The sequence below is a fragment of the Hydra viridissima genome, unplaced genomic scaffold (assembly GCF_058129835.1).
Source record: "Hydra viridissima isolate aposymbiotic clone 2 unplaced genomic scaffold, HvirCarnegie_v1 scaffold_1, whole genome shotgun sequence".
In the NCBI taxonomy this organism is placed as follows: Eukaryota; Metazoa; Cnidaria; class Hydrozoa; order Anthoathecata; family Hydridae; genus Hydra; species Hydra viridissima.
The window spans coordinates 27,445,439-27,470,787 of NW_028324300.1; the positions used below are offsets into that span (position 1 = coordinate 27,445,439).

Sequence of the window (25,349 nt, forward strand, 5' to 3'; positions counted from 1 at the left end):
GTTTTCTAAATTTAATTGTTCTCCATAATAAAAAAATGTATAGATCATCAAAACAATAGTTGTATATTCCTTTTATAGCTTTACGATGGAGTTATTAAATTTAGTTTAACGGAGTTTTGAAAAGATTAATTGATACAATTTTTTACTTTATAATTGAAAGCTTAGTTTTTGTTCAAACAAACAGTCTATAAGAATAGTTATTTTGGCAGCAACTTGTTTTAGAACTGGGCCTCTTCGAGAAAACTTGTCCTTGGAGCGGTCCAATGGGCCATTTTCACAGATTTATACGCGCGTGGAATTTTTATTTTAAACACTTTTCAAAAACTGAATTTTTTTTAATGGTACGATTATTAGAGTTATATCCCGCTCCAATAATGCTAAAAAGCATAATTTTAATAATTATAAAATATTTTAAAAAAGATTTTAGAAAGTTTATTTAGAAACGTTGAATCAATAATATTGTGGGGTATTATTTTAGCCTTCCCTGAGTCACTGTTTTCTTTGTGAACTTGATATTAAGCATCTGCGTCTCGTTATTTTTTTATTCGAGACGAGACGAGACGATAATATCCGGGACACAATTTTTAAATTCCGAAAGAAAATTTATTGTCCCGGTTCATAACTTTATTTCGGGACAGTTTATTCGTCAATTTTTTCCGGGACATATTTCGTCTCGTTATGCTTGTTCCGGTTCATTCCGAGAAAACGATTCCGAGACGCAGACCCTTACTTGATATTGTTTTTCCCATCAGACTACGAATCATACATTTTAGAAACTAAACTCTCTTTTTATACAGTTTTACAACCGCGTCATTTTGACACATTAGATACATCAAGACCTTACATGCGTTAACACCTATATACATTAACACGCTAATTGCATCTGGAAGACGTTATTTACGACAAAATGGAAGTTTTTCGAATCGAATCTCGAATTACTTTTCCGATTTGAATCGATTCGGAATTTCGAAGCTTCGCAGGAGCCTGTTAATAACATACCCTATCTAATACCTATATTGAAACAAAATTGTAACAAAAAAAATATTTTGGCGCCAAAGTTTTTGATAACAATTTTCTCTAGGACAGTCACTTATGGTCCGGTATTTACTTTTAAACAACTGAAAATGGATTATATTATGACATTTTCGTAAAATTAGGGTGGACACAGCTGGATATCATTAGATAAGTTGATAATAACGGCCTGTTTTCATGATAAAAATGTGCAAATTTTTTAATAAATACATCATGCATATTTTTAAGAAAATAGAAGAAAATTTAGTGAAAACTTGAGTTTTTACAATTTCATAAATAATCTTGATGTTAAAAATATTTGGGCCTTGCAAATATGTATCTTTAAAAATTTAATCATAATAAGGTCAATTTACAAAGATTAAGCATAATTGAGTTATATATTTAAAAAATTTATCTTTTATCAGATTGGCTGTATTTTTGTAAAAATTCGTTTTTTTTTTTTTTTTGCTATTCTGACGTGCGTGATTTCGTCAAATGAGAGAAGAAAAAGTGCACAAAAATATTAGCTTACTTGCTATTTATCAGAAGTGAACTTGTTAAAACTATTTCAAAATTTCTATGCATATAAAAAATAAAACAAGCCAATTTTGGCACCTCGTAAAAAAATATGCGTTTCGCGAAAATATTTACTGTTTAAAAATTTCAGTTGTCCGCCTATCAAAGTTTGATAAAAAGAATTAACGTGAGAATGAAAAAACAAAACGTGTTCGTACAAATTAATTTCGTGTTGACCTATTTTACAATTGACATTCACTAAACATCTAGAAAAAATATCAAAAAGAAAAATACCACTTGTTATGGTGATAAAATTTAGATACCTATCTTTGTACTAATTTTTAATTTCATTTTAATAATTGTTTTTATACTAATTTTTTTCCGAAAATAAGTATAAAAATAATTAATTAAATGAAGTTAACCAATGATAACAATGATAAGTTGAAAAGTAGATTATTGTTAGATTTTCCTATAAAATTAGATTATTAGCAGATTATTTAATGACGAAAAATCATATAAAAAACATTTTCAAGCATCGTGGAAATTCGCATAAGCCTTTGGGTTCTGAAAACTTTTATATATCATCAATCATAAGCAGAGTCTTCCTTTTTGAATTAAATTATACGAGCCAGTAACCAGGTTTTTTTAACAACACAATTACATTTATGTAAGTACATAATGTATTTCACCTTCTTTGAACGAACGTATATGAGAGCAATTCTAATGCTTTAGGTCTTAATGAAGGGTCTCTAAATTAGATATTAAAATGTTTGCGTTTTCATCAAAATTACAATAAAGTATTTTAAAAACTTTGAAAAATCAAAATTCATTAAAAAAAAAAAAAAAAAAGTTTATTTTTACTTACTTATTGAAACAGTCATCTACAAACTTTTTGCACTCAGGTGAGGAACCATCAGGGAGATGGGGTATAGTTAACTCATTCCCAATCTTGAACATGGCAGCCCATGGTATACACCAAGACCAAGGCGGTTTTGTTGTTAGCATCTCTAGAACAGTACATCCAAATGACCTTTAAAGAAAAAAATAAAAACATGGAAATACAGTACTTACATTGTTTTAACATATAATTATAGTGTTTATATAGTTTTAGCATGCAATTATAGTATTTATATAGTTCTGAAATGTAATTAACGTTTCATAGTTATACTCACCATATATCAGCCTTCCTGCCATAGTTTTCACCTTTTATAACTTCAGGGCTCATCCAGTAAGGTGTCCCTTGCTGGGATTTGCATCCTGCGTTTGAACTAATTGTCTAAAAGGTATTATTTATTAGATATGAATTATTATAAATTTTTTAGAGCACTAACCATTAATAAACAGACATTTTTACAAAAAAAAAATACTTATGTAAAATAAATTTACTTGTATCCGTTTTGAAACGCCAAAATCAGCAAGTTTACAATTGCCACCTGAGTCTAGTAGTATATTGGCACCTGTTTATGTACAAATTATTCACAATTGACAATAAGACTTTCATTAAATATTTACCTGGCATAAAAATTATATCATATCTATAATTATATTTTATTTGTAAATTTTAATAAAATCTTCTGCACATGAAACTAATTTCTCTTCACTTGGTCAAAACTATTACCTCTATCCTTAAAATACTAGCAGTGTCCAGTACTAAAAATAATTCTACCATAAAGTACTAAAACTAATACTGGTATCTAGTACTAAAAGATTTTACGTTTACCTAAACGTACATTTTGCATTACAAACAAATGAAAAGACCTTTAATATCCCTGTGTATAATATTTTTAGAGTGTAAGTAAACGATCCCTTCCAGAACTTGATAACTGTAAATTGATGTCTCTTTTTCATCTAAAGCACCATCATTGGAAACTTTATCATGGATTGATCCCTAAAATAAACAACATGATTTTTAAATAACTAACTTAAGTAAGCAATGCAAAATCATTCTTCTTCCTTAACTAGTGTTTAACGAAGTTTGCTAAAACTGTAATTTTACTGTTTGTCTGAAAGCAAACAAATCAAACTGCAGTTACAGAAACTCTTATCATAAAAATAATATTTTACCTTAAAACTTAATTTAGGGGTATCCAGAAGTAATAACAATTTTGGCTAAACTTTATTGAAAAAAAATTTTTTCTCGAATTACTCATGTGACGTAGAGCATTTAAAGCAATGTAAGCATATCATGCTTTATTTTGAAATTTGAATGCATATGTTGTGAATACTATAATAGATAACATATATTGAAGACTAATACTTAGTTGTAGCAATTTCCACAAAGATTTGGTACAAAAATATTTTTGCATTTAAAAAATTTGCATTTCAAAATTATAATTTGCATTTCAAAATTGTCTAGTTTAATAATACTTCAAAGAATAAAATTTATTATGATTATAAAGTTGCTTCAGTAATTCTTTTTATGTTCATATTTAATTTATACATGAAGGACAGTGTTCCTTTATGTGTAAATTAAATATGAACATATAAAGAAATACTGAAGCAACTTTATTAACTAAAAAAATAATGGATCCCAGGAAACCTTAAATATAGAACTTTTTCAGATTGATTTGTAAATCGGCATGACAAAGAAAACAGAGACAAAAACTTTGACAAGTGCTTTGAAAAAGTTTATGCAAAACCATCCTGGATGACCACATCTCGAAATTGATCAACCAAAGCTTTTATCAACAATCATAAAAATTGTGCAAAATTCAGTAGCAACAGACGAGCGTTGAAGAGCAGAATGTCTTCATAGTGTCTCCACTTTGGATGATCTTCAGAAAGAGCTAACAAAGATAGGCTTCAACTTGAGTAGAAGTGGTTTACACATTCGTTTTTTAACACGACGTGGAAACATTTCTGAAGGAAAAAAGCATATCAACACAGTTCCACTGTAGCTCCTACGCCCAGAAAATTCACTGCGAAAAAGAAATGATGATAGAATGTTTGCCAAATCTTTTATTAATGACATGTTTGAAGTTTGCAAATTGTTTGGACCAAAAACTGTGCTTTTCATCTCCAATGATAATAAAGCCAGGGTACTGTTGGGTCTCACTGGTGCAAGCCTTTACGCGCTGTTGTTGATGCATATGGAATGCAAGGTCAGGCTTATAGGTCATGACTTTGTCATTGGCCCACAGCACAAGTTAATCCCATTGGTGTATGACTTATGCAAAGTTAACAGTAATGGAAATGTATCCTTCAGTGGAGACACTTTCATACGCCTAAGAAGTGGGAAACACAATACATCAAATACTTTTACACATGCTTTTGATGTTAGGAAGCTTTTTGAAAGCAAGTCGGTTAGACATAAACGAATTATATTAATGGAGACTGATGGAGCTGAAGATGAGGCAGCACGCTTCCCTAAAACATTAGCAACTGCTGTTAATCTATTCTTGCTTGCTGGATTTAGATGTCTTGCTTCATGGTGTGAATGAAGCTGGGCTTTCAGGCTTTAATCCCATTGAAAAAAGAATGGCACCTCTTTATTGTGATTTGGCTGGAATAGCTCTTCCCCATGATTATATTGGCAATCACCTTGATTCTTCTGGGAAGACAATCAACCAAGAACTGAAGGGAGAAAACTTCCAAAAAGCGGCTGACATTTTATCCCAAGTTTGGAAGAAAACCGTCATCAATGGTTACCTTGTTAATAGCCGGGCGTTACCAGTTGGGAAAGAATACAAACCACCGAATCCTGATCCTGTTTGGGTAAAGAAATGTTGCCAGCAATCGCGATACTGTCTACAAGTTGTGAAATGCCAGGACAAGTTATGTTGTTCATCATTTGAAACAGATTGGCTGAACACCATCCCCCAACATTTCATGCCATTTCCGGCCATCTACAATTTCTGCGAGAATGGTTACAAAGCGATGAAACCGTCACGATATTTTAAAAACGTATCAAACCATTCAAACTTTGTACTTCTGGCGCATAGGCTTTTGCGACAAGATATACCTACAGAAGGTTTAAAGTAAAAAACTATACCATTTGATCTGTATTGTCCTTTATTGAAAAAAAAACTTTTAAAAAGAATTTACGGCAAATGCAATAAATACTGGACGAGCAAGGCTGCAATCAAACCGCACAAGAAAGCACACAAAAACAAAAGATAAAGCTTGAAATGGAGAATGAATTAAGTGAAAATGAAGAAGTCTGTGAGGAGATTACCAATAAAAGATTAGAAGCAGAGTTCATGCCTATTATTCATAACATATTCAATTTATTTAAGTCACCGTTTGTGGAAATATAAAAGGCTAAATATAAAATAATCGCAACACGAATCCATTCTAAATAATTTTTCTTTCCTTTTGTTAATAACTGCCTGTTTCTTAGTTAAGTACAAAAAAATTTCTAACTAGAAATGCTGATCTTTTTTGTATTTAATTTTTTGAAAAATTTTTTTTTTTTTGGTTGGTGGTGGTGGTGTTGGTGGTGGTGGGGGGTCATACTTTTTTAATAAATAACGCGTATGTACACAGAGGGGGAAGGGGTGGTTAGAAGCGTACAAGTGCGTACAATGAGGGAGGGGGGGGGTGATCCAAAATCATTGGTTTTACTGCGTACATACTTTATGGATGTCCCCTTATCTGTTTTTCCCAGTTTGTAGCAAACCAAAATGTATGCTTGATAAGTTTGTTTTTTTTTCTTTTCTTTGAAAAAGTGCTTTTGTTAGAAAGCATTTGGTGCTGATGTACTAATGATATTATGTTATTTATGAAGTACTAATAAAATTAAATACTCATCTGTTAGACTAATCATAATTTACTATTTTCCACAACTCTTGTGCTTGCTGATACTGCTTTTACTTTTCAAGTGTCGGATATGCTTTCTTATATAACTCAAAGAGTGGAAGATACTTTTTCTAATTCGAAACAAATTCGTTCGACATCTTGGAAATAAACAGTTTTTTGTTGTTGCAATGTATTCAGTTGTTCAAATAGAGAGATAAAAGTTTTTGTTTATTTGGAAATAAACAATTTAATCAAAAGGTTTATTGTTTTTAAAGCAAAGAAAAAATAACTTCACTCAAATTAATTGCAGTTACATTGTTCAAGGAAATGCATTGGTCTCTATACCATTAAAATAATTGTTTTTAAAAATAATTGTTTTTTATAATCAGAAAAAATACATTTTAAATTGAATAATTTAATTTGTTGTAATGTTTTAATTGAAAAAAAAATCAGGTTGCGTAATTAAAAAAAAAAGACAATTCATAAAAAATTTGCTTTTAATATCTAATCAAACAACATTACTAATCAAACAACATTACTAATCAAACAACATTACTGAAGATAAAAAATAATTTGAACAACGATCACTCGCTTTCTATTTTCTTTCAGTGACTGAAGTCAGAAAAAAACAAGATATAGATTTTTTAAATTCGAGAAGTTCATTGCTTTTTGTTAATATACCGATCAAGTTTTAGGAATAATTTATGAGAAAGATAGTCCGACTGCGTACGCACTCACTGTCTTGAACACTCCCCCTCCCCTTTGTACGAATTTGTACGTTTTTTGGTAACCCCCCTCCCCCCATACCTGCATATGTACTTTATGGATGTCCCCTGAGAAATCCATAAAGAATTGTTTTAGCGTACCCAGATGGCACTCCTTTATATAAGTGTTTGGAGATGGATTAATGGATTTAATCACAGCACACAGGAACTTGAAAACCTGGGGCACCAATTACAACCACAACGCCACAAAACATTTACCATAAGTCAACTCATTAACAATGGTCTTCTAATTTGTTTGCATCAACTTGAAATCCAAAAATTGCTATCCGATGGTACTATCAAAAGAACAATTAATAATAATCTTTGTCTTCAAAAAATTTTTTCATACTGGGTCTCCAATCAGCTTCAGACAACACAAAAAGCAAAGCGTGCACCCTTTTGCCAACAGATCTTAGCCAAATTCAACAAAGGTAAATGGCACTTACGTGACATTTTGATGGACAACAAATTCTGTATGACTCATAACACTTTTAAGTCCCATTGAGAGGCAATGGCTAATCAGACACCAAAAACATGAAAATTTTGTATGAAAGTGCAAGACCTTATCTCAAAAAAGATGCCTGAGAGTCTACCTAAACAATCAGGTCATTTTAGTAATTAAAGGTTATTTTAGTAATCAACCATCCTCTATGCTTTAAAGACTTGGTACCTTATAATTTACGGCTTTTTAGCAAAAGCAAGAAATGCCTGATTACCAATAAAGATGTCCAAATCCTGAAAAGGCAAATTAAAAAGATGGTAGCTGCAATACCCAAGAAAGAATAGCTAAAGACATTGGAGAAGTATCTGGAGAAAAAGTAACTACGCATAGATAAAATAACAAAAACTCTGAACATTAGATTATGAAAGAACGAAAGATATCAATCTTAAACTTTTGCTTTTGATTTATCGCACCATTACTTTTGGACACCCTTAAGTAATACTTCAACAAAGTGCTTTCTACTCTAGTACTATCATGTTTAACTGTTTAATAAAGAAACTCAAAAATAGATTTAAAACCAAAAATATTTCAGCTTAAATCTTTAATTGTTATAATTGAATGTATTTTCACAGTAAAAAGTTTACAAAATATTGGTGACATAAATTTCAAAAACTATTATACGATAAACAGCTACGTAGGTAAAATAAAATCACCAAGTGTCATAGAAGGCAAATATATATAGGACAAATGTCCATTACAGGTTTCCATAGCATTAAAGAGCATTTTCTATTTACTTAAACTGCAACATTTTAGTAAAAAAAAATTTTTTTCGGACCTAAAAAATCCACTCACCCCTTCCATGTATTCTAGAATTATAGAGAGTGATGTGTCAGTTCTTAATGTATTAAAATACTTTACAATTCTCTCATGATTTAATGTTTTATAAAGGTTGATTTCCTGTTGAAGCATTTCCACCTCTTTTGATGTGTCTTTATAAATGAGTCCAAATTCAATATATTTCACAGCCAGTTTCTTGTCAGTATTTAAATCTTTGCAAAGATAGACCTAAAAAACAAAAAAATGTTATCAATCATTTCTAGAAAATTTAATTTAATGATAAAAGTTACATGGGCCAACAAATGAATTGTTTGTGCACAATTTAATTTCAAAACTAATCCATTTTTTACCAGACCAATTTTTTAAACATACCTAATTATGCAAGCTATCACAATTTAAAGACTTTTTATTAACATTCACATTTGAAATATATTGAGAAATTTAAGGGAACATAATATAAAATATAAATATATAAAATGGCAAAAAAGGTAAGTAAATTTTCAAAACTTTTTTATAATAAGGAGAATACACTCTAACCAAATACTTTTTGACATCTCACCTTATTAACAATTTACACTTGTTGAAGAAAAACACCTGTTAAAGAAACTGTGTGCACACCTTTTTATGATTTTATAAAACATGACAATAAAAAGAAAAAGAAGAAGAAGAAGAAGAAGAATATTTGCAGGATCCTTCACTTTATTAAATATTAAAATTTAGAAACTAACTCAACTTGCATTTTTCAAATAGGAACAGCAACCTTTCATCAAAAGATGGTTGTACTAACATGGCACATGCAACCAATTGTGTTAATTGCATTAACAGACTTTCTTGCAGTTGTTGTAGATGGGTCAATTTAACAGATTTCTATTAAACTTCAAAGATCTAAGAACTCATTATCAAACTTTAATTCCACCTAAACCCACCTAAATCCACCTAAATCCTACTTCATCTCTATGATATACAAAAAGCTATTATTATTTTTTGTTATTATTTGCCAGCACCTAAATCGCAAAATGTTATGGAAGGGTCAAAATAAGGGTCTGCGTTTGCTATGTTTTTTATTTTGAATGATCCTGATCATATTTTTCATTTCAAAAACTTCATTCCAACAATTACCAATGGACACTATTGATGTCAAAATTTTTTTAGAACAATTCCGATCGCGAATGAGCTTTAATGAATTTTTAACAAACTTTTAAAAAATCTCGAACTTTAACGAGCAGTAATGATCTTAATTTTATTTAACCAAAATAAATGACGTTTTAAATGAATTTTTTTTAAATTTTCAGTCAAGTTAGTACTTATAATTTTAAATTAGAATGCTTGGTATCATGAAGATGATTTAATTCAGTAGAAAGTTTTAAGTTTCTCATAAGAATTTACTTGAATGGTAGCAACAAGAAGTGCTTTTAAACTTCAACGAAGATTGGTGTAAAGCCAAGTAAGTTATGACAGTTGGCCTTAGTTGAGTTCCAGAACCACCTGGACAAGATCTTGTAGCTGGACCTGTTGCTGGTGATAGAGTTGCAGCTTCAAACTTCATAAAAAAGCTCCACAAGATTGGATTTCTAGCTCGTGGCATGTTTAGCAGTCATCAGAAAAGTTTTTCCAACTGAAATTTGTGAACTAAACATTTTTGACAAGAGCTTAATTTTTCCTGTCTTTAAAAGTTGAAAATCCAAAAGATAATGCTCTTTCCAAAATAATCGTAAAAATTAGTTATAAAATTTTTAAAATAGTTAACAGTAATTGAAAAAATTAATTATATAGCAGTTTAACATATTAAACTGCTAACTTTGTTCTAATTACTAGTTTTTACTAGTAAATTACTAGTTTTCAATAGTTGTTAAAACAAAGTCAGCAGAAATTAAATAATGACACTAATAGTTTTACCAGTAATTAGAACTAATTACTTCTAGAATTATAGTACTTAGAGTCTTAGTAATAACTGATAACCACTTGTGCTTCTGAAAAGGTTTTATTGAAATCAGAAGGTTTGATAAAAAAAATAAGAACAAGTTATGAAAGTTTCACAAGAATAAAAGCAAAAAAGTTCGTTAAAATCCGAAAAAATTCCGCTATTGCTTGCTAAACTTTGCTAAAAATTTGGATAAACCACATAAGTTTGTTAAGTTTGTTAAAGTTCCTTAAAAATACTCATTTGCTAAAACTTGCTAAAACTTGCTAAAACTCAAATTAAATCAAACTTAACAAACTTTTGACTGTATGATTTGAACAATCACAATCAAAGTCCAAAACTTAGCAGACACATTTCAAACAATTTTATCGTAATTGCTCATTTGCTATTTTCGTTAAATTTGTGATCGTTTGAAGCATACCCTTAGTTCAAAATAAACAAAAAATACTGATGATACTCATTTTTTTTTAGTTTTCTCAAAATATGACAAAACAATTTAGGCAACTGTGATATGACCATGACAATATTGTTGTTGAATTGAAATTAATGTTTTCTTTTAGACAAGTATTTTATAGCTGGAGAAGAAAAGGTGACAATTTATAATTTAATATTTTTGATATTTAAGATTGACAAATGTTACAAACTTAAATATGTAGGTTAAAAAAGATTGATATTTTTAAGCTATAATTTTAAGAAAAAAGTAACATCTCAATTGAACAAATATTTAAATGAAACCCACACAAACTTGATTTGCACACATGGCACGGTGGTTTAATTTTAAGCATTTGAGGACATTTATTATGCACATGCGTTACTATAAAAACAACAGCGACATCATAATTTTGATTTTTTTTGTAATGGTCTTTTACCTAACCTAATAAAAAAGGTCATATCAATGCTTTGAAGATGCATATACCAGATATAAGTTTATAAACTGATAAAATGTGTGGCCAAGGAAAATACATTTTATTTGAAATACTTAAATTTACTAATTTTTATGTGATAAAATACGCAGGAAAGTCGGAAATTATTTTATGAATATCCTTACCACTAAAACATAATAATTAAGCGTTTATTAGAACTTTTATGCTTTAAAGCTATATATATTTAAAAAAAAAATGGTTTTAACTTTATAATAAAAAAAAAATCAGTGTCCGGTTACTTTTTTAAGTTTAAAAATTTTGTACATCAAATCTTATATTTTAGCAATAAAAAAACAAGTAAAAATGACTGAGCCTCATGAAACAGAACTAAAAACATTATACAGAATATGTGGAGAAAGTCTAGATAATGATAGTGTTCTTTTAACAAAACATATTGTTAGAATAGAACTTTGTTTTTTTATCAGAATCAATAAGGATTACCAAAATATGGATCCTCAAAAAATGTGTTATAGATACTTTTCAATATTAAGAAATATTGAAAAAGGTTCAAACACTGAATTCAAATTAAAATTAACTGAATGTGTTTGCTTTAAAGCAAATAAAGAAAGAAAAAAAAAAGAAAAAGTTAAGTGGAAGACCTTTAAGTGTTAGTTATAGTGAAAATATTTGGGCTAGACATATAATAAATAACATACAATCTAAACTTTTACCTCAAATAAATTTTAATCTTAAACTGCAAGATAGTAACTGCATCTTTGTGCGTGTATTATTTGCATTGACATTATGAATAAACCAATTATTATAAAAAACTGTCTTCATTCATTCTGCACACCATGTATATTACCACTTATCATTGGCAAACTAATATCAAAAACAAAATGCTCTAAATGTTCCTTTTCAATTCCAAGTGATGGGTTAGTTTCATCAACCAATGACATTGAAATGATAGAAAATTTGCAAGAAGTATACAAGCAAGGTTGTGGTAGATTGTTTAAAGTCACATAACTGTCAGAACGAAAGAAACCTCAAAAAACTTGTCAGACAACTCCGATATCAAGTTCAACAACATTATCAATATCATCGTCATCAACTTCACAAATAAACTTTTCAGATATATTTGCATTGGATTCAATAAGTGTTATACCAAGAAATATTGAAGATGCTGCTCTGCATGTAATAAAACAAAAAATGTCTCAAACAACATCCAATGTAATTGAATTTCTGACAGGTGGACCAATGGTAAGACTATCTTTGCATAAACAGAGACTGTAAAATTACTATAACAAAACAAATATGGTTTTAATTTTATAATAGGAAACTATAGTATGATTTTTTGAATATTTTAAATAAACTAAACAACATTTTAGCCCTTATGCTTTACATTAACACCAAGAGCCTACTAAAAAAAATTCAGATGCATGTTTACACACAATTCGCAGATGACAATTACAGCTAAAACATAATATGAGAAAACATGTGGAGAAAGCATCAGTTCTGCAATCTAGCAAACTGCTACTCTTTTGAAATCTTTTAGTGAAAACGAAAAAGAATATATTCTGAGCAAATCAAATATTTCAAAAGCCAAAATATCTGCTAAAGAAATGATCAGTTTAAAAGCAAACATGAGCAGTACTTATTTTAACATGAAAATATTATCTAGGTACACAAGATTGCAATTGTTATATAGAAATCTTGAAAATACAAATTCAATACTTTTAATAGTTATTGATAATAAAAAAAAAATTATCATTTTAAGTGGTTGAAAAACAACAATGTAATATGTGCTTCTAATGCAAAACAAAGAAATGCGACTAAGAAATGGTCATGTGCTGATCTTATTGTTTAAAACGCTCCATTTATGGTTGAAAAGGTTCTTATGAAATCAAGGAATAGCCATGTGCATATGAGGTGGTGAAAGTCAAAGTGGTATAACTCACTTCACTACAACTTTTCATGGAAGAGCGCTTTTTCCTATTTAGTGCAAAAAGATCAAATTTAATGTAAGAGATTTTGAAAACATTGGATGATGTTAACAAAAGACTGTTTTACTTTTTGGAACTGTTTGAACTGTTAATGTTTATCAGGTAATAATACAATTAAAGTTTAAATGGAGTTATATCATTTTGACTCTCACCACCTCATATATCGAAAATCTACAAGGACATATAACAAATTTACTAGATAGACAAGATAAGTAAAAACAAATCTCTTTTAAAAAATACTTCAACATACTACAATTAATCAAATTACTTAAAAATACTTCAATAAATTAAATGCAACACTATAAAAACAAAAACTAATTTTTCTTGCTATAATTTTAGCAACAACCTCTTATTATACAACAAGATTAAAGACAATGAAATCCATATAAAAATAGGAGGTGACTATGGAGGTGATTCATTCAAAATGTTTTATCAAGTATCGAATGTGGAAAAGCCTAATGCCAAAACTAATACAACAATATTTAATATATTTGAGGCAATAAATAGAGAAAATCATTTTTGTTATTTGATCTTTATTTTTTTAAATCATTGTGTTTTATATATATATATATATATATATATATATATATATATATATATATATATATATATATATATATATATAAATTGGCCAATTGCTTCAATCACACCCAAGCTTCGTTGTTGGAATACCATGCATAATATTTCATTAGAAAATAGTGAGTGGTACTTATAGAGAGCAAGGTGGAGAAAGTATTCATGCTGAAATCAACCGCATGAAGAGTACCTACTGCCATATGAAAAGACTACATAGATTAAAAAGCATAATGAATGAGCATTTCATAAAAAACAACCCAACTGTAAAAAAATACTAAAAAAAACCTCAGCCAAGAAAAAGAAAAATTGTAGATAATAAAAATAATCCAATAAAATACTACAAAATGATTTAAGGAAAATAAATGACAGTATTAAAGCCTACATAATATTTCTGCCAGTATTTTTAACCTTTAAAATAAAAAGAAAGCTTACCAATCTTTAAAAGCATTTTATTATCACAAAAAAAAGTAACCGGTTTTTGATTTTTGCTTTAAATGATTCACAAACTTTTATATTTTCAAAAAAAAATCAAGATAGTCACTAAAAAATTTAAAACTTTAGAATATAGACTATAATGTAAGCACAGAATAAATTTCGCCTTAAAAACAGCTAATTTTCACTTTAGTCCCACTTCTATTCTCTTTGTAAAAATATTTAAATGACAGCTTTGATGACACATAACATACCTAAAGTATTGTTTTGATATCATTTCTTATAGAATATTGAGAAATATCTACAAATAAATCTAATTTGAAGTTTAGACAACTTTATTAGTTGTTCTGTTTACTTGCGAACATTATTGTTTGCCTACATTTGAGCAAAATATAACGCATGCGCATAATAAATGTCCATTACTAAACCACTGTGATGGTTGTGGTTTCGGTAAAATAAAATATTTAAAAAATGACAAAAAACAGTAAGACAGACACCAGGCAAAAATTTCAAGCTAAATTCTAAGTCAGGTACAGTAAAGGCTGAAGGAGAAAACGATGGCTTAAAATTAAGTTAACTACTTGGCATTTATTGATTCAATAGTGGATACATTTCAAATCCAATTCAGCACTTGTTGAACTTATTGGACTTGGTAGCAGGAAAAACACTTTTGAACAAGATGAAAGAACTTATAGCTGCATTATCACAATCATGGCTAAGAACAACTAGAGGAAAAATTATAATCCGAGTCAATTTCAAGAAAAACCTTCAAGCAAATGTATTTAAAATACAGTTGAATAGTATTTTCAATGACTTTAAAAATGTTTGCCATTGTATTCAACAATTAAATGCAAAAGCTTTGACCCATAATCTGGATGTGATTTGTTTCTTTTGTATTTTTACCAAAAACTTTAGAAATTTGAATGAATTGCTTTTGTTGAGTCTTCACTACTGTTGGGTTTGATGAATTCTAGTACAAGGAAAAAATTGCATGTGCTTTAGGAGTCACAGAGATGGGCAAGTGGAATAAAATTACTTGCAATGTTCAATTTTTCCAAGGAAACTGTTATTCAAAGTTTGTCCAAAACATGAAGTGACAACATTTGTGTAGTTTTTTCAATAAAGTTTTGAACTTGAAAGATGCAGGACTTTTCAGCTATTCTTTAAGGATGCCAATATTCTGCAACAGCTTTTCACACTCATTCTCTGAAAATTAACCATATGACCCTGCTTCTGACCAGCACTGCAGCAGAGTTTTCTACAGGTGGTTAATAACACTCAAGAGGAGATAAAGGTGGTTAATAACACTCAAAAGGAGATAAAGCTCCATGGGTGGGATCAAACACAAAACAAGTCTTCACCAATAACCAAATGAGCTTCAACTACATTGGTGCATTCTTTATTCTTGCTATTTTTGATCCAGCTGCAATAGACTTATTGTATCTAATTCAGACTTCCACTCTGAGACTACTTTGCTAGAAAGATCTTCTGAGTCAATGTCACGCCAACAATATGTATAACTATGTATATCAAGACCAGCAAGTTCTCAATATTCTTGTAGGTTTCTGGAACTTCTTCTGCAATTGCCATCAGTGTTCTGTTGTTGTACCTTATTCCTTGAAAATGTTGATTTTTGAAATAGTGAAGAATTCAAGGAGTTTCTTTCCTTCAGTAGCAAACTTCTGCCCACAGTATGTCTCAACCACTCTGTTGCCTGTTGACTTTTTTAAAGTAGATCCAAGTGTCCTTATTTTGGAATTAGAAAGTCCTGTGTTGAGCTGAACATTGACCATGTCTTGGGTTTTTAAATTGTTTGCTAAAGATGTGTAGTTTTATTGGTCCTAAGCCAATCACCAATAATTACATTTAATAAAATAATTATTTCAAAATTAGTTATTGTGATTTAATATTAAAACCAAACTATTCATACTTAAACTTCAAGACTTTTAATCAAAAATGGAAGTTACCCTAAGATACTGGAAACAATTTTGCTTTAATCACTTGGCTAAATCTGATGATACTATGATGTGACATTTGCTTACTTTTAATGACTCATGATACATTCTGTTTAGCTCCAATTAGATCATTTGAAATCAATGTTTGCAAGTTGTAATATCATGACCCAGCTGCACAGAAGTAACTTGGACTTTAAACAATGATTGTAAGACACTAGTAGATCTTTTTTCAGTATGTTGTGGAAATGAAGCTTTTGAGGTTCAAATTTGAACAATGCAGGCAATGAAACTTTTTGTAACCTTGGTCAAACTTTTGGAGTAACTTTTCAATCATAAATTGCAATTAAAAGAATTTGAAAGTATGCATATCTACTCTACCATGTGTGTATATTAATAGCCTCAAATTCTCTCAGAAATCACCATAAACATCAACTCTGATTTTTTACAGACAGTGAACTGGTGAGCTAAACTGCATCAGATACTTATCTCATTAAAAATATGCATTAGTGTGTTATACTTATATTAAACATTCTGGCTTATTATGATCCAGCTTGCAAGAATTAACTTGAGAAAACTAATTTAGAGAAAAATAACCTTGAGTTTTCAAGTGTAAGTATATGCTGCCTTTTATCACTCTTGTAAACTATTCCACAAACAATTACACAAAGTCACTTTAATGGTTATATTGGTTTTGTTTTTTATACTGCAGGACAGATTTTTTTACCATAAGATTTTCTTATGTCCCCAAGACTTTTTGGAAAACTTGAGCATGAAGGTATTGCACTCCTGAATTTTTTCTGACCTATTGCTAAATTTTTGACCCAGAGAAAACCTCTTGGGTGGTGAAAGTGGGGACCTAGCTGACTTCAAATATATAAACTTTGAAATGATACTACTTTGTCTGTGGGAGAAAAATGCCTTTAGAAATTCAGTATTTTATTAAACATTGTTCAAACAATGGTTCATGATATTGATTAAAATCAAGCATTTATTCTGTTTTTTATAATTACAAATTTAGTAATGAAAATATCATACTTCTATATCAACAACACTGTTACATTGTCTTGACATTTTTTCTCAATTCATATCATTTTTAAATATGTTTGCTGTTGTAATCAACCAAGCAATTTCTCAAGCATTCTCCATATTCAACAGAGCATTTACTTGTCTACCACTCTGGTACAATAAAGCTTTACTTGTCTACCACTCTGGTACAATAAAGGGAAGGGTTTATAGTTAGAAAAAGTTATGTGCATAAATATTAAGTTACCTTTTTAAAAAATATGTAATTTAAAAATTTGTTACATAGAAATTAATTGCAAAATTTATGAAAATGATTTGATAATTTAAGTTTCCTATCATGACCAATAGATAATAATGGTGCAGCAAGCACAAGAGTAGGTAAAAAAATTAATAGACCATATATAAGCTCCTATTTTGATTAAAGAAGAATAAGAGATAAAAAATCTTGCTTTAAGAATTGCTTAGTTATAAAAAATATAATAAAACAATGGTGCTAACAATAATCTGATATAATTATATAGTGAGACTTTTTGAGAGCAATTTTCTCCCACGAATGCAATAATTCCATTTCAAAGTTTACATATTTGAAGTCAACTAGGTGTCCAAAACCACCACCCAAGAGGTTTTCTCTGGGTCAAAAAGTTAGGGTAAGGTCAGAAAAAACTCAAGAGTGATTAAAGTAGGAGACTCACACATGAAACCTTTGGAAGAAGAAACCAATTGTAAAAGTGGAGATAGGAGCTTTTCTCAAAACTAAATTGTTTTTGATAATCTGATTATCAAATTGTTGACAATTTTTATGCTTTTCACAATTTTTTAGAAAATGAGTGTGATGATAAAGCAGAACTGGATTGGGAAAAATGGGTTTCATTGAATTGGATTTTTTAAAATAAAATAAATTACCTTTCCAAATGCACCAGACCCAATTAGTCTTTTTCCTTTCCAATCAATATTGCTTTCAGCATATTCACAATCAAGTGGTATGCTATCACCTAAATTAAAAAAAAAAAAAATCAGCAGAGTGATGAAATGTTTTCTAAAAATTGTACAAGGACTGGGGATTAAGTGAAATGACAAGTTTTTTAAATTATTATAATCAAACAAAAATAAGTATAAAACTGACATAAAATAGATAATATTCAGCAATGAGTAACAGCCCCGTTTGATACAATCAGCTTTATTTCAGTATTCACTGGTAAAACTGAAGCATTATTATTTCTAATAACCTAAAGTCACTTTCAATTAAAAAAAATTTTAAGAGCCATGTAAGAATGAAACTCAATACAAAGAACAAAACCTAAAGTATTAAACCTACAAGTATTCATAAGATTAATACCACTGATGCCCAATTATAGTTAATCAAAGCTCTATATTTTCTTCCATTGAATATAGTAAAAAAATAATAATAAGTAAATAAATTTTTTAAAAGTATCAAAAGATTTCATTCATTCAGTTTAAATAATCTCATTTATTTTTTTTGATTCTTTCAAAACTATTTTTGTTTTTTTTTAACTAGAATCAGGCTTTATTCCATTCTTACTTAAAGTACAAAGTGATTTTTGTCATTGTAGATAGAAAACTTTTTGTCTTACAATGGAATGAACTCATGAAAGGTTTTAAGGTATATGTGAGATTTAAATGGGTAAACAGACATGCACTTAAAAAACTATTAAGGTATCCCAAAATAAGCAAAAACCTTTTTTTTGAAAATAGTTATGCAACCTCTCATAAAACGTTTTTATGTGCCTTCTAATAACACTCAAATCTTTAACATCACTTAATTGACATTTATGGGTCCCCCATGAATTTCAATAGTCTATCAGTCACTGTCCTACTGTAAATTGTTTGTCACCATTAGTCAACTTTTTATCAATAGAATTCAAAAGTATTTTATATCTAATCCCCACTAGAATGTTTGATGCACAAAAAAAAAAAACCCTTGTAAATAGAAAACTATTCCATAGCAACAATCCTAAATTGTCAATTAAATGTGTCAGTGGCATAAATTCAAAATTACAAACGCAAAAGTACAATCGGATTATAAAATAAAAATAAGTATAATCATCTCTTGAATGGCCAAACTAAAGCTGGTCTGCAATCAATGCCTTTAGTTTGTCACAAGCAGTGATTAATGTAGTTGGCTTTTGTTGAAAATGAATCAGATTGAACCAATTTTCTTTGAATCTCTTAAAAAGTAAGACCTCAGCCCCAGTTGATGGGCCAACAAACACTCAAAAAGCATCAGGTAAAATCACTTTAAATGTGATGGCAAAAGGCTGTTAGAACAAGCTGCTTCCAATAGCTGTCTCTTAAAGTGTGCAGAACCCATTAAATCCATCAGCTTCTAAAGCCAACATATCAAAACACATACCAATCACAAGTGTATTACATATCCATAACTTTAAAAGTTCCAAATCTAACACTATAGCTGCCTTTCCTAAGCTTAAAACTAACTTTGGGGCACAATTAAATTTTATGCTTCCTTCAATAAGAGAAGATAGTAAAACTAGCAACCTATCCAATTGCTGAATATCTTATCTGGCTATATCAAGCAACAGCTTGCCATTCCAGTGCATGAAAGTTTTGCTGGCTTGAAATTCATCTTGGATCTGCTTTGAAAATTCTGTGGTTTTTGGTGAACTGTACTTATTAAAAGTTTTGGTTGAAGGTGTGGAGCAACCTATTTTATTGACCATAGATGCTAGTATCATTGTTGATTGTAAAATGTTTATATTAGATAAGATTTCAAACAGGTGAATACAGTTAGATGAATGTAATAATTAAAAAACCACAAAAACCAAATAGGCTTTACACTGGTTCAATCATATGTCGAATTAGGATGTAAAAACAAGTAACAAAATGTTAGAAACCAAGAAATAAATACTTTCAAGTATCTATTCAAAAGCATGAAAAATAAAGTGGGCTGAAAAACAAAAAAATTTAGCCAATTTAAAAAGTGTCTTCTAATATCTGGCTTTTGATTTGTTGAACACATTTATGAAGATGAAAGTCAGACCACTTGGGTTTAAGTCTCAAAATGTAAAAGTTTTGACATTTTTATGGGTTAAAAATGCAAAAATAATCATAAATACATTATAAAATCAGTTACCAAATATCCCGAGTTAAATTTAGAACATGTTTTATTGAAATACCATTTTTTCCTTTCAACATTTTGGCAGTGACACTCATGTCTTAACTTAAGTGGTTTTTTGATAAATTCAAGTACTTTATCTTCTTCAATCAGTCTCAAAACCAGTGGAATTGTGTGCCATTAGGAAATTGGGGTCATTTTATTAGAAAAACACTTTTACATCTTTATTCATTGAGGTATAGTCACTTTCATTAACATTGGCCTCATAGTTCTCATCACTCTCAATTGTTCCTCCTACAAAATCATCTTCTTCACCATCAAAGTCTTCTATGAGGCCAAACACAAAAGTTTATTAACCACTTTCCTTCTGACCTCTTCATCCTCATCAGCTAACATTCTAATGAGAATACTTTCACCATGTGCTCATGGTGTATAATAACTGTTATTATCTATAACTTTATAACAAATGATTTAAGGATTAACATAAAAAGGCCAAATCATCATCTATATTCCTTGTGATTACACCCCAACAGATGCAATAAGCATAGTACTGATCAGTCAATAAGTAATTAATGGCTTTACTGTCTGGTATGAAAAATTTTGGATTTGGAATTTTGAAAAACTCATAAAACTTGTAATGTTCATCTGTCATTTAAAATAGAAACTTCTTTTCAATTTCTGCTAGTTTTTTGTGGTCTTTTTGATATACATCAAATAACTGATTTGCCTCTTCTATAAAACTTGTTGCATCTGTTTCATATTTTTGTCCTCTTTTCTTTTTCTCATTGTTCACAAATTTATAAAAAATTTTCAATGTAACTGCTGCGCTTTATTTTAATTCTAATAATAGGGATTGGATAAACATAATTTACCCATAGATTAAAAAGTTCTACACTAACATCTCTTTGAACACTGTCTTTCCTATAGTCTTTAAAGTGAGAAGTTTTCTGAAAGGAAAATTTTTCAAATGTTTAAAGCATTCATCCACAATGTATTTATTTAATTTACTTGCTATTTTTCATCCACAATGTATTTATTTAATTTACTTGCTATTTTTCCTGCTAAATATATTAAAATAATGATATTTTTTAGTTATGTATCTGAAGAACAACCAAATATATATTAAATGAGTCAATATTAGGAAAAAAAGTCCATTTGTTTTTATCTGATTAAATATAGGGTACAAATGTATAGTGTAAAATCTATACACATTGAAGAAATGTTAACAATTATATGAAAAATTTAGGGATTTTTAACGTAAAAAAATTTGACATTTTTTTTAGGTCTTTTATACAACTTCAAGCAGGTGAGCTAAAACTGGTAATCACATGGTTTTTCTGTGATAAATCTTCAGGTTGCATCAAAACCCAAGTAATTAGAGGGGACACTTTTATTTTTAGGCTTCGGTTCACCCTAATGATAAATATCTATATGAAAATTGTCTGCCTAGTGCCAGGTCACATGACAAATATATATTTACATTAAATACACATTAACTTGAAACTTATTTTCAGATTGACTGTATGTGTATTTTCAGTATGGCTGTTGAATGTCAGGTAATCAACTGAGACAAAATATTACTTTAAAGTATTACTTTAAGGAGAAAATGTCCATAATAAAACTTTCATTTGGTTGACATTTTCTGAACTTAACTTAAGAAAAATCATTTTTCTTTTGTTGCATTAACATATTATTGGTTATTATACATAAGTTTTATATTTTAAAAAATATTTGTTAATGCTGCATTTATTTACTTTTTTAATACAATAATCGCAATAATAATAATCACAATAATAATAATCGCAATAATAATAATCACAATAAAAATAATCACAATAATAATAATCACAATAATAATAATCACAATAGTAATAATCACAATAATAATAATCACAATAATAATAATCACAGTAATAATAATCACAATAATAATAATAATAATAATAATAATAATAATAATAATAATAATAATAATAATAATAATAATAATAATAATAATAATAATAATAATAATAATAATAATAATAATAATAATAATAATAATAATAATAATAATAATAATAATAATAATAATAATAATAATAATAATAATAATAATAATAATAATAATAATAATAATAATAATAATAATAATAATAATAATAATAATAATAATAATAATAATAATAATAATAATAATAATAATAATAATAACAAATATTAAAAATAATAATAATAATAATAATAATAATAATAATAATAATAATAATAATAATAATAGTAATAATAATAATAATAATAATAACAATAATAATAACAATAGTAACATAACAAACATAATAACAATAATAGTAATAACAATAATAATAATAACAATAAAAATAACAACAATAATAATAATAACAATAATAATAACAACAACAACAGCAACAATAATAAATAATAATAATAAATAATAATAATAAATAATAATAATAAATAATAATAATAAATAATAATAATAAATAGTAATAATAAATAATAATAATAAATAGTAATAATAAATAATAATCATAAATAATAATAATAAATAGTAATAATAAATAATAATAATAAATAGTAATAATAAATAACAATAATAAATAATAATAATAAATAATAATAATAAATAATAATAATAAATAATAAAAATATATAATAAAAATATATAATAATGATAAATAATAATAATAAATAATAATAATAAATAATAATAATAAATAATAATAAATAATAATAATAAATGATATTTACAATAATAATAATATGGATGATTTCATCTAAAAATAATATAAAAGTTACTCCCATTTTATTTGAAATCACTTGAAAAATGTAACACTATTAAATAAAGAAAATCAACTTTTTTATATTCAACTCTTTTTTACTTTATTTTTATTTCTTTAAAATTCATTTCTGCAAATTTTGAAAGTAAGTTCTTTATATCATTTATCATGCTCTTTGCTACTTTTATCTCTTAAAAAACAAATTTTAAATGTAAATTGTTATAGAAAAATTACCAAAGAAAAATGAAGTATTATTAAATGAAGGAAATCAACTTCACTTAAATTAATTGATTTTCTTACATTAGTGTGGATTCCACAAGTGAATGGATTTTTTTCCTTTTTTTTTTTATATTTGCTATTTATATCTCTTTTAAAAGCCTCCTTTTTGCATAAATTATCTACTTTGTTATTAAATCAAACCAAATTTTATATCTGTAATAACACTCATGCTTAAGTGACCATAGACAGTCTTGTAAGCAAATGGTCTTTTTTGCAAGATATAGCCTGATTAAAAGAGTTGATTCAAAATATTCCTTATTCCCAAACATAAGCCATAGATTTTTATTATGATAAAGGTTAGTGGCATTCTAACTACTGTACAAATATGCTATATCAGCATATTTTAGAGTTTAAATAATAAAGAATTTCATAAAACTTTTTATTTTACACCAGGTTCAACAAAATTCCCAAAAGGAAATAACCCTGAGGCTACAAAGGATTTAGTGTTAGTTTAAATTTCATAGATTATAAATCTATATTATATATTTAGCCTATCCATTTAAACAGCCATTATAAGAAACCTGATAAAAATTTCTCAATAAACTTATGTCAATGCTCACTTTATTAAAACTATGCATGTCTCAATGTTACTCCCAGTAATTGGATAACACTGACATTTGAGGAGATTTAACATATGAATAAAAATTCCGGTAAACATCACTCAACTTTGGTAATTTTGGGTTGGCAAAAACTCAAGCCTCCTGGTTTTTTTTAGCATTTGCAAAAGGACTTTGTTTATTACACTTAATATTTTTGTACTAAAACAAGGTATATTGAAAGGAAAAGTAAGAGTTTAAAATGCTTCTCAAAAGACCATAGTTATTTAATTGTTTAAAAAAATTATTTAAAAAAGTTAACAATTTAAGAAAAACAACTTTTCAAAGTTTAAATCTTTCCTCAACTTGTAATTAGCTGAAGATGAACAAAATCTACAAGAAACTTACCCAAGAAAGCTATATCTTGCAAGATATCGTTCCTTCTCATTTCTTCCAGAGATTTCTTAATGTAAATCATGTAATTATTTGGATACTGTTGAATAAGTTCCTTTAAGAAAAATTCAATTTTTGACTTATCTCTTGTCAAATGATCATGACCTCTTTGATTAACATCTACATCATGATCTATACAATCAACAACAACATCCACATCATTTAAATAAGTGCCACGTGCAAACCTTTTCCATTCTGATGCCACTTTATCTTTCAATATATTTACTACTTTTGCATTCATTTCTAAATAAAAAAGTATTTATTGCCCACTATGCTAGAAATAACTCAATCAACTATATGACCTTGTTTTCATTAACTTTCAAGAAATATACAAACATTCTAGTGTGTTTCATTACCAATTTTAGTATTGATTACAAAATACAGAGGTTTTACTGAAACAAAAAATCAATGAGTTACAGCTCTTATCACCATGAACTACTTATAAATGAAGTGGTGTCACACAACTTATCAAAGGAAAACTGTTAAAACTACCATGGAATCTGGTGGAATCTCTCAGTTTTTTATGCAAACTCATGATAAAACAAATAAAAAAAAATCCATATTGGGCACTTTTTTTAAGATCTTAGGAATGACAATTTAAAATCAGAATGCAATACTAAAAATATTATTTATAGTTACCAAATATCTTAAATATAGACCTTAAAATTAAATTTTGAACTGTTTTTACCCTCATCAACCTTAAAAGAGTGACACACGGCGATCTATACTGCAGGCTAGGGCGGGTCAAATTTTTTTTTAAAAAGCAGCATATTGTGGGGGGTTCCTATATATGTGGATAGGATGTATACCAATTTTTAGGTCTGTGCTAGCCTCCGTAGGGTTCGCACACAAAATCTGATTTTTAGGCATTTTAAAGAAAAAGGGGGTATAAGAAACTTTTATATATAACTATTTTATAATTGTTTTATTTTATTAAATTGTAATGATTTAATATACTACAAAAATGTTCTACTAAAATACTGTTTAGGTATTTGATTAGAATAGGGGATTCAAGATGTTTAAAAAGGATATAAGCTTTAAAATGCTTTCTGTTCATATATATTACCTTTTCTAAGCAAAAAAACAAAACTTTTAGAAACATAAAAAAAAAAGAAGGAAAAATTTTTATA

At 28.1% G+C, this 25,349-nt stretch overlaps 1 protein-coding gene and 1 pseudogene across 1 annotated transcript; one reads left to right on the forward strand and one right to left on the reverse strand.

Annotated features, from left to right (window-relative positions):
- Positions 1-1,736: 1,736 nt before the first annotated feature.
- LOC149894248 (mitogen-activated protein kinase kinase kinase 3-like) lies at positions 1,737-24,463 on the reverse strand. The gene is made up of 8 exons (XM_090075033.1): positions 24,175-24,463; positions 17,984-18,072; positions 8,323-8,535; positions 3,286-3,415; positions 2,914-2,984; positions 2,700-2,803; positions 2,393-2,557; positions 1,737-2,276 (listed from the first exon to the last, which is right to left on the reverse strand). The coding sequence occupies exons 1-8, from the start codon at positions 24,458-24,460 to the stop codon at positions 2,213-2,215; spliced, it is 1,122 nt and encodes a 373-aa protein (XP_089931159.1). The 5' UTR covers positions 24,461-24,463; the 3' UTR covers positions 1,737-2,212.
- Positions 11,455-17,954, forward strand: LOC149894249 (uncharacterized; annotated as a pseudogene).
- Positions 24,464-25,349: the final 886 nt, after the last annotated feature.